The sequence below is a fragment of the Somniosus microcephalus genome, chromosome 7, assembly GCF_052327205.1.
Source record: "Somniosus microcephalus isolate GS21.2 chromosome 7, FLI_Smic_1.0, whole genome shotgun sequence".
In the NCBI taxonomy this organism is placed as follows: Eukaryota; Metazoa; Chordata; class Chondrichthyes; order Squaliformes; family Somniosidae; genus Somniosus; species Somniosus microcephalus.
Genome location: NC_140993.1, coordinates 34,622,381 through 34,636,984, shown reverse-complemented (window position 1 = coordinate 34,636,984; position 14,604 = coordinate 34,622,381). Strand labels below are relative to the sequence as shown.

General features: G+C 44.8%; 1 protein-coding gene across 7 annotated transcripts in view; it reads left to right on the top strand.

The window, feature by feature from the left end:
• The window catches only part of LOC147114602 (receptor-type tyrosine-protein phosphatase mu), a 1,110,132-nt gene that overhangs the window by 467,494 nt on the left and 628,034 nt on the right, over positions 1-14,604 (top strand). For all 7 annotated transcript variants that reach the window (XM_085992394.1, XM_085992393.1, XM_085992392.1 and 4 more), the window contains exon 7: positions 8,756-9,049. In XM_085992394.1, the coding sequence (XP_085848520.1) occupies positions 8,756-9,049 (294 nt within the window). The remainder of the gene's footprint in view (positions 1-8,755; positions 9,050-14,604) is intronic.

The following is a 14,604-nucleotide window of genomic DNA, read 5'->3' as shown; positions in this document are numbered from 1 at the left end:
AGAATTTCCGTTTGTCTCTTCAACCTTGTTCCTTGAATATCTCTTAATGTCTCTCAATGTCTCTTAATCTCTCCTGCTTTCTATCCTATCGCTGACCTTCCCTTTTGTTCTTTCATCCCCTCCCCCTTTTCCCAGCCCCTAAACCTGTTCCATTTCCTGCTTTTTTCCAGTTCTGACGAAAGGTCTTCGACCTGAAACGTTAACTCTGTTTCTCTCTCCACGGATGCTGCCTGACCTGCTGAGTTTTTCCAGCGTTTTCTGTTGTTATTGCTGAGTAACAACTGTTGGATTCAACCCCGACTCCAGACAGCGGAGACCAGAGTGCCGGCTCTGATTACTGGACTGATGTCCAGAAGGGGGTACTTGTGTTCGATGGGTGTGCACCCACCCCATCACAACGGGTAAGTGGGGTTCTTTAGCCTCGGTTGCAGTCCTTCTCGATGAAGGTACTCTGAAGATAAAAAAAAACACGAGGACGGCAATGGGAAACCACCTCAGCTACTCTTCCCTACTAAGTGGCTCAATAATCTGATGTGTGAGACTTGAATTAGGACCTGACTTGGAGCAGAGCACATCCTACGGACGGACGTAGATGATATGCTTCAGAACACTTGACAAGGCAGTATGTTTGTTAGTACTCAAATGGTTAAATACGCATTATATATAACACATGTTCTGCGTTACTGAACAAATTAATTGTTACAAGCAGTTAGCTATAAAGCTCTGTGTGTAATAAGGATTGAGCAACACTGTCAAATCGTCCTTGCTTGGCTAAGTACATTGTTATCAATGTGATGCATAAAAACTGAGTAAATACTCGGAAGAACTGCGGGAACTTATTTGTTAATTTGTTTAGTCAATGAATTCTTGCATTTCAGCTGAAAGGTTAGAACTGGGCCCAGTTCTAATTTCCTTCATATGTTTAAAATGCATGGCTTGTCAGAAATGCAAAATAGCTCGCTTCATGAATAAACAGTGCTGTTGGACTGATGTGGAGGAAAGTTACAGTTTAATAGATACATTCTGTTTGCTTGACAGTTTGGCATATTACCAACATTTGTTTTGTGCAAGAATAACTCTTGAAAAACAAACTGTTAACCTCTGCTGTCACAGACAGTGTAAGGAGGAGATCTTGCTATTTGGAAGAATTCCTTGGATAATGGAAAAGGCAGAAATTGCAAAAAGTCTATTCACATTCTTTTGTGTTAATTTTTTTTAGTAGAAGTCCTTCATTCCTGTTGGGTAACTAGATTGAAATGACACTTTTATCTCTGACTAATCCAGGTTGAAGGATGCGACTTGTCACGTTACTCATTTATTCGCTCATTATGGTCTGGCTCTTTGTCTCGTAGTCACTGCAGATTGAGTGACAAGAAAATCGTAACCGCAGCACAGAATTGATCAGTATGGGGAAATAAGTAAATGACTTGGTTTTTGTTGTATCCCTTCCATTTAATAAATATTTTAAGAGTATTTGAGAGACCTGAAGATTGCATGCAGAGGAACAGAATGTGCCTGTCTGAGAAGGGAACAGATTAATAGAACGTTCAGTCTGCTTATTGGGTTCAAGGCAGGTAAAGTTCTGCATCGAACTGTAAAGTTGGGGATCAAGGAAAAATTTGTGGGGTCAGTCAAATGGGGATGAGTAGGCTGCCATCTGGACTGTGGGTGACCTCCATTAATCCTGTCAGTCCAGCAGGAAGATTAATATGAGGGAAGAGTGGTGAAAGAAGATAGTTCACAAAGCGGTTTATTATGTCAAACACACTTGATACATGCAAGGTGTTAGGTTATTAAACTGTGGAGTGTAAAAGTCTTTATGGGTGCGTTTACACTACAAGTTTACGATAAATTGGTTGTCAAGGTCTGAACTGAAACAATGGCCTAGAAATTGCTGGAGCGACGCATCTCGCGGCGAGCACCATGAATTGGATTTTTTACCTCGCCCTTCAGATCGTATTATTTTTGCGCCACAAATTGCTGGAAATGCGAGGTCAGTGGGGCATCTGGGACCTTGTGAACGTCAGGCCAATGGTCTAACTCCTTAACCAATAAAATTGAAAGATAAAGAAATGGAGGAATGACAGAGAAGGAAATTGGGTGAATTCGAGTTAAATTAGATAAATAAAGAGAGGGAATGAAAGAGTGGATTAATAGAGAGAGGAAATAAAAGAGACAGGAAATGTAAGAAAAAATTTTTAAATGTCAATTTTAAAAACCTCTCAGAACATCGATGCGATGCTACAATTGTAGTGTGATCGTACCCTAAGTTCATAAGTTATCAATTCTTTTCTGACTTCCCAATACAACTAACTACCAGGGTAAGTCACTGAGTGTCATTTGCTCCTTGCTGCCCCAAAAATCAGTTCCCACATTCTTCAGCTCCCAAGCTTAGGGCTGTCTCAAGCCACTGCCTAGCAACTGTAATTCCACAACACACAACTGTCCACAATTCAACATGAATAGGGTAAATTTTTCAAGGTTATGCTCCCAGCATAGACCCTCATTTTTGAGAAACGTGAATCAGAGAACTGGGTTCAGACGTCCGCATGCCAGACTCATAGCTCATTATCTGACACAGGCTCCCATTTCTTGAGGCTTCTTGATGGGAGCACAGCCTTACAGAATTGACCTTTGTGTTGACAATCCCACTGCAAAATACAGCAAGGATGGCTGGCGTGGAACAATGAATAAAATCGCACTGTGCATTAAGGGCTGCTCTTCTGATGGTCAAAGCATAGTGTTGGGGAAAAGTAGAGAGAGCTTTACTGTGCACCTGCCCATGTTATACCAAGCCTGGAAATGCTTGATGCAAACAATGTGTGCCAGAAGTGGAAAACTCCCCAGCCATGGTCCCTCGCCTTGCTGAGCATAATAGTTCACCCCCAAAAATATAACTGTTAGCTTCTAAGCTAATTGCGGCACCAATGTTACATGAATGAAATTAGTCTTGCTTGAGTTGTATAGAATAACAAATAATTAGGAGCGTGCTTTAAGATTTTAATGCAGCTCAAAGTATCAGTGGTCTTACTCTGGTTGATCTTCACTGCTTCAGCTTACAAGATCACATGAGCTCCTAAGTATATTACATGGAGAACAGAGGGCTGGGATTGTGTAATAAGGTTAGGATGTTTACTTTGCATAGTCCCTGGCTCCACTCAATGCTCAGTGGGTGATTGGTACTGCATGGTATGGTATGGTATGGAGTCGTACAAACCAATAAGTTAGGTAGTTGAACCTTTGATGTGCTGATCAAGGAGCACATCAAACCCTGATTGATTTATCCCCTCTCTAATCCGAGAAACTGAGCACAGATCCACGATCAAACTTGGAACCCTCCTGGTCTGTATGGCTTGATACCACATCAGGCAGTGTCTTTACAAGCTGAGCCATCAGTGCACCCCAACCTTTCAGTTAGTGTTTTATTGTTAATCACCGAATTGTCATTGGAAGTTACAGATCCTTTGGACAAATCATATCTAACGGTAGTTCTGCACCACGTACCTGCTGCAGTTCATTGACATTCTCTGTTGCTTTGTTTTGTACAATGGGTTTCTGTAATGTTGTAGTTGACAGGTAGACAACCCTTATAGAGGCCTTGCCCCCCCCAAAACACACACACAGCACACACCACACACACGCAACACTGTTGTCTGTTGGATAGTTGACCTTCCTTTGCCCAGCCCATCTTAACTGTTCTTAATGGAAATGTCAGCAAAGCAGCACAATGCTATGCCTTCCTTGGAAAGCCTGCCTTAGGGATCAACGTAGGAATATATATATCAACCACTCTAGCGGCAGTGAAACTTTTTGTAACTCCTTCTAATTCCTGTTCTTAAAACATGGAAAAATGATTGTTGCCATGGAAACCATTTTGCCTTGGTGCTGCCCTCTAGTGACAGCCTGACTAAAACTCCGACTGTAACTTTAGCAGAATAAATGTAACAAAATACTTTGTTTCATTGCTTCCTTTCTTCATCTGTGCAAGCTCATGATGGGCCAGAAAGAATTTACTGTTAAAGTAATGATGAGGCTAACCGCGCTCACCATTGTTTACGCACAAATCGCACAGCAACTTCAGGTGAGGGCAGATGCGCAGTTAATTGTAAAATTACGGACGTTGCTGTCCGAGTTGCGCCACTCCGCTGTTTGCTTCCCGATAACGGCATCTTGCCGTCTGGCTTCCCATTCAAATGTATTGTATGGTGTGAAGTTCCTGTATTGACGTTGTAGATATGGACTAAACTCGCCACAGAAAGTTGGGGCTTGTCCATTTTAGTCTAAGTACCCTTTTTAACGGCATGATAAGTCTTAATTACTGCCAAACAACCTTTCTGGCACTGAAAATTAACTTTTACAAGTATGGGGTCCTTCAGCATTTAATTGTTGTTGGAGATTTTAAATTACATTATTTTTTTTTAACTTTTTCTTTCTGTCTCTTTTTTTCTTTCTTAATCCAATCCTTCTTTCTTACTCTTTATTTTGTTTTCTGCATCTGATTTGACATTGAATTCACTATTCCAACTTACACTTCCTGGTTCAGACTGCGCGTTTCAATCTTTGATCCTTCAATCTGATTGGTTATTGAGATACCCAGTTGCTTGTCCTGTTAGATCGGGTCCCAGATGGCCTGTAGAGGGCGCCGTGCTGTTTCCATCTCCCATTTGCAGTAACTTGTAGTGCAAAGTCTCGGGGAAATTAAATGGGCAAGGGCCATTCGTTCGCCGGTTACAGTAAATTCTGGCCCATTGTGTTAGAGAGAATACTGATTGTATGGAATGAACACCTGTAACAGAATAATTTAACTCAATACCTAAGAACTAAAATAGCAATATTTCTATTTGAATGGTACACAATTCATCAGTAGAGATAAAATAAAATGTCTTGTATCAGTATAAATTAAATTAAACGTGCACTAGTGTACACAATAGGAGGTTACATTGGTGGTAGCATTGCTAAATGCATTAACAATGAGACCACATTTAAATATATTCTATCCGAATATCAGAATATCCTTAACCTAATCCAGCACCGCGGTCTTTACAGGTTCAACTTTCTTGTGGCTCTGTCATGCTCAAATGTTGCTTCTTCCTTAATATCCTTTTTTGCTTTCCATCCCTTTCTGCTCTATGCTCTGTATGCATATGTATGTAGCTATCTCTCTCGATTCTGGCCTCCTCTAGCTGTTCTTCCTCTCTCATAGACTTGCCTTTTGGTCGCCTTATTTGTGGAAGGATGTTCTTGCCATGGAGGGAGTGCAGCGAAGATTCACCAGACTGATACCTGGGATGGCAGGAATGACGTATGAGGAGAGATTGGGTCGATTGGGCTTATATTCGCTGGAGTTTAGAAGAATGAGAGGGGATCTCATTGAAACTTATAAAATTCTAACCGGACTAGACAGACTAGATGCAGGAAGGATGTTCCCGATGGCAGGGGAGTCCAGAACCAGGGGTCACAGTCTAAGGATAAGGGGTAAGCCATTTAGGACTGAGATGAGGAGGAATTTCTTCACCCAGAGAGTGGTGAACCTGTGGAATTCTCTACCACAGAAGGCAGTTGAGGCCAATTCATTAAATATATTCAAGAAGGAGTTAGATATATTTCTTAAGGCTAAAGGGATCAAGGGATATGGGGAGAAAGCAGGGACAGGGTACTGAATTTGGATGATCAGCCATGATCTCATTAAATGGCGGCGCAGGCTCGAGGGGCCGAATGGCCTACTCCTGCTCCTATCTTCTATGTTTCTATGTTTGCCGGACTCCCTGATGTGACTAAGTTGGGCCCTTTTAATAGCCATGATCACTTCATCTCATGTGACTGACCTAGAGTGCATTTGGGATGAGGGAATAAATTTTACACGCAATCCTAACTTTATACTGTGAAACTAACTGCATGAGCAGTGTCCCCATAATTATATTTTGTGGCATTGTGCGTTACTTGGCACAGCAGTACCTTAATTAGCATTGGAACGCTGATAGATAATGGGGGTGATATTAACCTGAACAATTGGGAAATTAAGAAGATTTTAGCAGAGTGATCCTACATGCAGATTTTAGCTTCTATTCTACAGATGAGAAAATGTTTTTTTAGGCCAGTGTTACATTACAGTTCCAACATTTTTCCTTCTATTTTTAATAAAGTTTGATGTGAATACATTGCCCGTAGAGAATAAATCTATGACTTTCAATATTAATAGTGCAAAACTAAAAAAAAAGTAATTATTTCAAAACCTCACTTCTCAAAGCTATTAAAATCCTGAAATCGCTGAAGCAAGTAGGGATTAGTAATAACTTATTTTCATTAACAGCACCTTTTTGCACTCGTGGCAAAAATAGGAAGTCACACTAAGCTGCGTTGTTAGAATGTGGTCCTTGTTTTTTTTTTGAAGAAAAGAGGCTGAGTTCAGATTATATATAAAAACACTCGCATTAAGCAGCCAGAATCAGCCATCAGTGCCAGTGTTGTGTTCACTGCTCAATGCGATAGGGTGAGTTGCTGCATAGCAAAGCAAGGCCTCACAGCTGTACAAGCAGCATTGTTAGCCTCTTCTAATAGGACACAAGCTCTTGTGCTAGACAAATGACTGGAGCTCACCTTTCTTGCAAGTGGACCACGGTCCAAATCAAAGCGTAGTCCCTGGGGGTGGAAGCTAATAAAACGCAGTCTATTTCAAATCGCTGTAACATTCACAATTAATTGATGTAACTGTTAACCTCTGCAGGCATTTTCACAGGACCTGATTTGCATCCTAAGAGGTTGTCCGGTGCCATTGGGTTTTTAGGATGATTTGACTGAGAAAGCAATCCTCTGCATTATATATATGATTGTCAAATAACATTGAGAATATTTATTTGGTGTGTTTCCATTTGCTGTGCCCAAACAATTTGATGTACGCATTTGAATAAAATAAAAATAATTATTTCAGGGCTCAATTGTATTAAAATAATTTGAATTTCATGATCATCATCTTGCAGCTGCCTGGAGTACATTCTCAATGCTATTTGATGCATTTTGATATTACAGCAAAATTTGATACAGTTGGTGGAATTTACTTTTATTCAAAGTCAAAGGAAAATTCCAACTGGATGAGGGGTTTGATGAAGATTCATCAACTAGTGGGAACAGCCTTTCCCCGTCTAGCCTATCCATACCAGTCATAATCTTGTACACCTCTATCAAATCACCCTTCAACCTCCTTTGCTGTAATGAAAACAAATCCAGCTTCTCCAACCTGTCCTTGTAGCTAAGATCCCCATCCCCGGAACCATTCTGGTAAAGCTCCTCTGCACCCTCTCAAGGGCGTGTACATTCTCATTGTTGGTTCTGAAAAGTATACATTCTCATTGTTAGTTCTAAGAAGTATACATTCCCATCTGACAAAGGGTTTGACCTGAAACATTGACTCTGTTTCTCTCTCCTCGATGCTGCCTGACCTGCTGAGTGTTTCCAGCACTTTCTGTTATTATACATTCCCATTGCCGGTTCTGAGAATATACATTCCTTTTGTTGGTTCCCTTGACATTTAAAATCCCATTCTGGGACATGTAACTTCCCATTCGTGATTCTTGGAGGCGTACATTTCCAATATTGGCCTTGGTATAATGTCTCATTTGAAATATGGACCCTCTGACAATGCACCACTACCTCAGTACCGCACTGAGGTGTTGGTCTAGATTATGTGCTCAAGTCCTGGTGCTAGGCTTGAACTCGCAACCTTCTTACTCGGAGGCGTATTGATCTTCATCTCAAATGTTTTGTTTTTCATTACAAAAGACAAGTGAGAGTTGGTTACAATGCTTGGTTGAAGTCTATGTATGAGCCTTAGGCCTAGAAATTCAGTAAGGCCCCGCCAGCTCGCTTGCGCCCAAAAGTTAGCGCTGCGCGCGGAGCCAGTTGCGACCGTCAGAAATTCAGTTTTTGCGCCCCAAGTCGGAACCGGGCGCTATTCCAGGGTGTGCCCGCCCCCGCTTGGGGCACTGAAACTGAATTTCAGCGCTGTAGGTGCCGCTGCGCCACCCGCTGCGGAGCAGCAGGCTGCGGTACTGCAGGCCTCCTTCTCTTAAGGGGGAGGTGCCTGCAACGGGGAGATCGCCGCTTGATAGTGCTGGCAACGGGGAAGGAGGTGCGGGCAGGCGGCCGCCGAAAAAGCGGCCGGCCGCACCTCCGCCTTAACTAGCGCCACTAAGGCTGCAGGACGGCCACGGTTGCAGAACGTTGTTTGCGGCCGCTGCGGAAGAGGTGGCCGCAACTAAATATGGGGGTCGGGCCGGTATCGGGGCGGAACCGGGGCACTGCGCACACCGATGACGTCATCGGTGCCGGCGCAGCGCTACCGGCTACCGCCGCCATTACCGCTGCGCTGAATATCAGCGCAAACTCCTCTATTGGTGCAGAAGCCCTCTTTGGGCGGTAACTGGGCGCAAAGCTGGCGGGGCCTTACTGAATTTCTAGCCCTTTATGTTCCACAAGTTGTGATATCTTTCATATTGGCATGTAAGTGCCTCATAATCCTGAAGGAGCTTACAGGATTTCTGGAGAAAATACTGAGGTCTACATTGGCAAACAAACAAAAGTGCAATGATTTAGGAAAATATTTGGGATTAACAACTAACAAATGTATCTTAGCCCCGTCTATTAGATATGGTTCTACCCAAGGGACCAAAGAATATCTACCACTTATTAATTCCATATATGTACTCCCATATGTGGCACATGGATATATAATTAAAACTGTTAAACCTTAACTTCACAGATCCACCGACACCGATAGCTCCACCTCAGCTTAATTCTGTTGGTGCTACCTACTTATGGATTCAGCTTAATGCAAATTCTATTAGTGGAGACGGCCCCATCATCCAGCGGGACATCGATTACCGCAGCACCACTGGGAGCTGGACGGACATCCAACCGGTCGACAGCCATCAGTACAAAATTGGGCATTTGGATCCCGACACAGAGTATGAGATTCGAGTGCTGCTCACACGACCTGGGGAAGGTGGAAGGGGCGCTCCTGGCCCACCTCTGATCATGAGAACAAAGTGTGGAGGTAAGACCAGAGGAAAAGGTTAAAATTTGATTATGAAGTCGACAATTAAATGAGGAAAAATGTAACATTGTATTGCGTCGATACCTCCTTGGTTCTTACATTAGGTTAATGTCGATCAGTTGCTTCATCACTACTCTTGGACTACTGTGCTGCCTGGAAAATATAATCCTCGGTTTTGCAGCTGGTCAGCATGTTATCAGTACATGACTATATAAGACTTTGAGCAGATATTTATAGGCAGATGCACTTATCAGTTGCGCAGGTAATCAGTGAGATATAGAAAATATGGGCTAAAAATTCGGTATCGCCGCGCCAGGTCTTTAGTGCCTGAAATTTTGCGCTCGCCCGGATTCCCGTAGCGCCCGCCTGAAATTCAGTTGCGCCGCCCCAAGACGGAGGCGGGCGCTATTGCAGGGTTTGGCCGCCTCGTTTGGGGCGATGAAAGTCAGTTTCAGGCGTCCAGCTGCCGCTGCGGCACCCGATGTGGTGCGGCAGGCTGGGGTACTGCAGGCCTCCTCCTTCTCTTAAGGAGGAGCTGCCTGCAGCCGTGAGATCGCCGCTGGATTCCCCCGGCAAATGAGCCCGGCACCACGGAGAAGTGCCGGGCTCGCGGGAGTCAGACACCAATGCCGCGGGGGGGTGGTGCAGGAGTCCGGGGAGGGAGGTGCGGCCAGGCGGCCGCCGGGAAAGCGGCCGGCCGCCCCTCCACCTTTATGCGCCGGCCTCTCGGAGCTGCAAGGCACCGTTTTTCAAACGCTGTTTGCGGCCGCTACGGGCGAGGCGGCCGCAACTGAATTTGGCAGTCGACACGGAATCGCGTTGGAACCGGGGCGCTGCGCACACCGATGACGTCATCGGTGCTGGCGCAGCGCTACGGCTAACGCCGATGTTAGGGACCAACTGAATTTCGGGCGCTAAAAAACTTCCGGCGCAAACCACTCTATAGCCAATAAGTGGGCGCAAACGCGACTGAATTTCTAGGCCTAAGTGTTTTATTATTTTCCCGAATCTGGATAATTGCTCAAATGTGTACAACATGGTTGGCTCCATATACACAATGCCATACAATATGGCTGACTATGTGTATACAGTGCTGTGCAGTGGCTGGATCTGTATACAGTGCTGTACAGTGTGGCTGGGTCTGTATACAGTGCTGTACAGTACGGCTGGGTCCGTATACATGGTGCTGTACAGTGTGGCTGGGTCTGTATACAGTGCTGTACAGTATGGCTGGGTCCGTGTACATGGTGCTGTACTGTGTGGCTGGGTCTGTATACAGTGCTGTACATTGTGGCTGGGTCTGTATACAGTGCTATACAGTATGGCTGGGTCCGTGTACATGGTGCTGTACATTGTGGCTGGGTGTGTATACGGTGCTGTACAGTGTGGCTGGGTCTGTATACAGTGCTGTACAGTATGGCTGGGTCCGTGTACATGGTGCTGTACAGTGTGGCTGGGTCTATATACAGTGCTGTACATTGTGGCTGGGTCTGTATACAGTGCTGATCAACAAGACTGATTCATATATAAAGTGCTGTGTAACACAAGTGGCTCCATCAAACAGCTAATTATTTAATTTGCAATCAATTCATTTGTATTTTTTAATTATTCATATAATCCTTATTCAGCAGTGCCCAAAGGAACATATTTACTTATTAGTCAAATCTGCAGTGCCCTATTACATTGAGTTGAGCCATTTCATTGTTGACGCTTACAATATTAAACTCAACAATGATGCTAATGCGATGTGTCTATGGGATACTTACACTCTTCAGTATTGTGATCTCTCAAGCATGCAATCTTTGCAGGGCTGTTGCTGATGCTGGTCCTTCAGTATCTAGCACTGTGACTGGGCAAACTTGTGTCACAGGATCAATGTCCTTTATTAACATTGATGTATGAGGTGACTGTAAGAGCTTCTACAATTGGCTTCTGGTGCTGTGGACCAGGGACTGGGACTGTTTGTGCTCTTGATTGTTATGCAGGGCAGGATCAGTTTGAGCTGCGAAGCAACCATGTGTCAGTCGTGGCTCAATTGGTAGCACCCTTGCCTCTCAGTCAGAAGGTTGTGGGTTCAAGTTCCACTCCAGAGACTTGCAGCACAAAAAATCTAGGCTAACACTCCAGTGCAGTACTGAGGGAGTCAGAGGTGCCATCTGTTGGATGAGATGTTAAACTGAGGCCTTGTCTGCTCTTTCAGGTGGGCGTAAAAGATCCCAAGGCACTATTTCGAAGAAGAGCAGGGGAGTTCTCCCAGGTGTCTTGGCCAATATTTATCCCTCAATCAACATCACTAAAATAGATTATCTGGCCATTATTGATTATCTGTTTGTGGGAGCTTGCTGTGTGCAAATTGGCTGTTGCGTTTCCTACATTACAACAGTAACTATACTGCAAAAGTACCTCATTGGCTGTAAAGCACTTTGGGATGTCCGGTGGTTGTGAAAGGTGCTATAGAAATGCAAGTCTCAGAAAAATCTTTGTGGAGCATCAAGTAGCCTACAAATGAAAAAAAATACCTCCTGGATTCCTTGGGCGTCCAGGCTAGGACCCTGGCCAAGACAGCCCCCTTCCCCACTTTTGCCCTTCAGGAGGTCATTACTCCTTTCTTCACCCACCATTCCAGTCTCCAGACTTATGTTGGGTCCCATTGAGGCCAAGAACATGAGAACTCCCATTGCGCGGAGTTCCTGCCTTTAGCCTTGTTTTGCCTCAGTGACCCTGTTTGGGTGGACAGAAGGTTCAACCTCCAAATAAGGCCACAAGAAACTCCTGTGGATCCCAGCAGATTTTGCAGCCGCTTTGACGAATTCCCGCGGTAGTCCGCGACCCGGGGGAGGGGGAGGGCGGGAGGAGGCGCTCGGTAGCCTTGTAGGGCTAGGAGGAGCACCTCCTACTCCTCCTGACTGACGAGAAATCTTTAAAAAAAAATTGAAGAGGAACTGACCTGGTCCTGGATCTCAAATAACAACAGAAAATGCTGGAAAAACTCAGCAGGCCAGGGCAGCATCCGTGGAGAGAGAAACAAAGTTAACATTTCAGGTCAAAGACCCTTCGTCAGAACGAAAGGTCTTCGACTTGAAACGTTAACTCCGTTTCTCTCTGCACGGATGCTGCCCTGGCCTGCTGAGTTTTTCCAGCATTTTCTGTTGTTATTTCGGATTTCCTGCATCCGCAGTATTTTGCTATGGCCCTGGATCTCCGCTGCTGCCGGCTTTTGCTGACGGACCGTACGATGTGTAGGCTGGCCTGCGGATGAAAGCTGGTCAGGAGTCTACAGGAATGTGGAGGAGTACCTGGAAACGTGGGAAAGAGTGGCCTGACAGCAGCCAGGAACACGGAGAAGTGCTGCTCAGGTGCTGCAGCTATGTTACTGGCCTAATTAAAAGAAACATCAGGAACCCAACGCGCTGGCCCTTGGCCTCCTTTGCATTCGCTGCCTCCATTGGGCCACGCTGAGCACCTCCCTACGTGGGTTGCTGCCATCATATTACAGGGCCCGATGAATCTCAATGGCGGTGCATAACTTTGTGCAGGTTATTTGCTTTCCCTCCAAACATTTCCTTCTCCTTAAGGCGCCTGGTACCTCGGCTAAGTGGCCATCCTTGCTGTTTAAGCCTGAACAGCGGCTGTCGACAGATTATTCAAATGTTGGGGCGACTGTAGCTGAGCTTGTGATGATCCTTAGCCAAGATCTGCTTGCACTATTTCCAGCAAGAGTTCTGAACTGTTATAAGGAGTGGGAACACTGGCTGATATTTTTAGTTTCCCTTCCCAGCCCAGGGGCATTGAATTTCCACCAAACCAGCCGAGGTCAGTTAACTCAGCACAGAGCAGAATTGAACCTGGGACACTGGTGACTTAGTACCATACAGTCCATAGTGGTTATGCTACTGGACTAGTAGTTCAGAGGCCTGGACTAATGATCCCACCACGGCAACTGGGGAATTTAAATTCAGTTAATTAAAGAAATCCGGAATTAAAAACTAACAGATTGCCCTAAAAACCCATCTGGTTCACGAATGTCCTTTAGGGAAGGAAATCTGCCGTCCTTACCCAGTCTGGCCTCCAGGCCCACAGTAATGTAGTTGACTCTTAACTGCCCTCTGCGGTTCAAGAAGGCAGCTCATCCACCACCTCAAGGACAATTAGGAATGGGCAATAAATGCCGGCCTTGCCCACATCCCGTGAATAAATTTTTAAAAAATACCGGGGAGTACACATACCAACTGAGATGTCAGGGGGGTGCAGTCTTGGTATTTTTTTGGTCAGTGCTACCCTTATTCTTTTGATAATGCTGTGAGTCGTATTGTTAAGCTCATGAGTTAGGTTTAAAGGCACAGGGAAAATTGAGCAAAGCCCTCTGGTAATAGAAAGAAGATTGCTTGCCATGCACCATTACAGATTTCATTTTTGTTTATAAACTCGAGCTGTACGAAGCAGGCATTGGTCATCGAGCAGCACGTGCCATGTTAATAACTGGCTTGAGGGGCTGTGTGATGCTGATAAGGTAATGGCAAAGCAATTAAGTTGGGTAGGAGTAAAATTCTGCCATCCTCAATCATGGTTCTGTGGAATCTGTAACAGCAGTCATTTACGAAGTGAATCATTGCACCTGTTTAATTACAGTGATAATTGTACGCTTTAAGCTGCTCACCCAAGGGTCCTGCCAACCACATTTAAACTGCGAACACAACCTATCAGACACTTAATAATCTTAATGGTTCTCAACCGTGTTTGGATAATGTGGCATTTGCGGCAGGAAGAGAGACCTGCACACTGATAGTGAAAGGGTCGATGCAGCGTATCACCCCTCCCTCCTTGAAATATGCCTCAATAATTGTTAGGCAAAGAAATTACGCCAAATTGGTTTCAAATTACAGAAGATGTGTAATAACAGGTTGTGACACTAACGCGGTAATGTGTTTTATTGTCTCTGCATCCCTTTGATATCAAATTCAATGGCACATGTTCCTTTTTGATAATGGAAGCTGGCAGTGCAGTAATTAACCATTTCAAGTTTTTAAAAAGTTGTAACTTTTTAAAGACGGGGGGTTGTTTACTAAAATATGGATGCCGGATAATAGTATATTCCAGGAAAACTGCACAAATGCTATTTTAGACTGAAAAATAAAGCGAGGAGCAGCAGCAGCAGCGGAAGTGGCGGACCCACGAGGGAGCAGCGGCTGTGGGTGAAAATGAAGGTCAGTGATTTTCAGGCCCAGTTGAGTAGCGGCAGCAGCGGGAATGGCGGACCTGTGAGGGAGCAGCGGCTTGGGTGAAAATAAAGGTCGGTGATTTTCAGGCCCAGTCGAGCAGCGGCAGCAGCGGGAGCGGCGGCAGAATTCGAGAGTGACGTCACAGTACAGAAAGCGACGCTGGCGCAGGGGAAGCAGCTGATTGGGTGATTACGGCCAGGTGAGTATTTATACTACTCTATAGTTTGACAGTTAAGGTTAATAGTTTATAAAGTTTAAAAGGTCTTAATTTTGTGGTTTATAGTTGCTAAGGTCTCTGTTGTGTAGCGGGGAGTGCTAGGAAACAAGGGCCCTTGT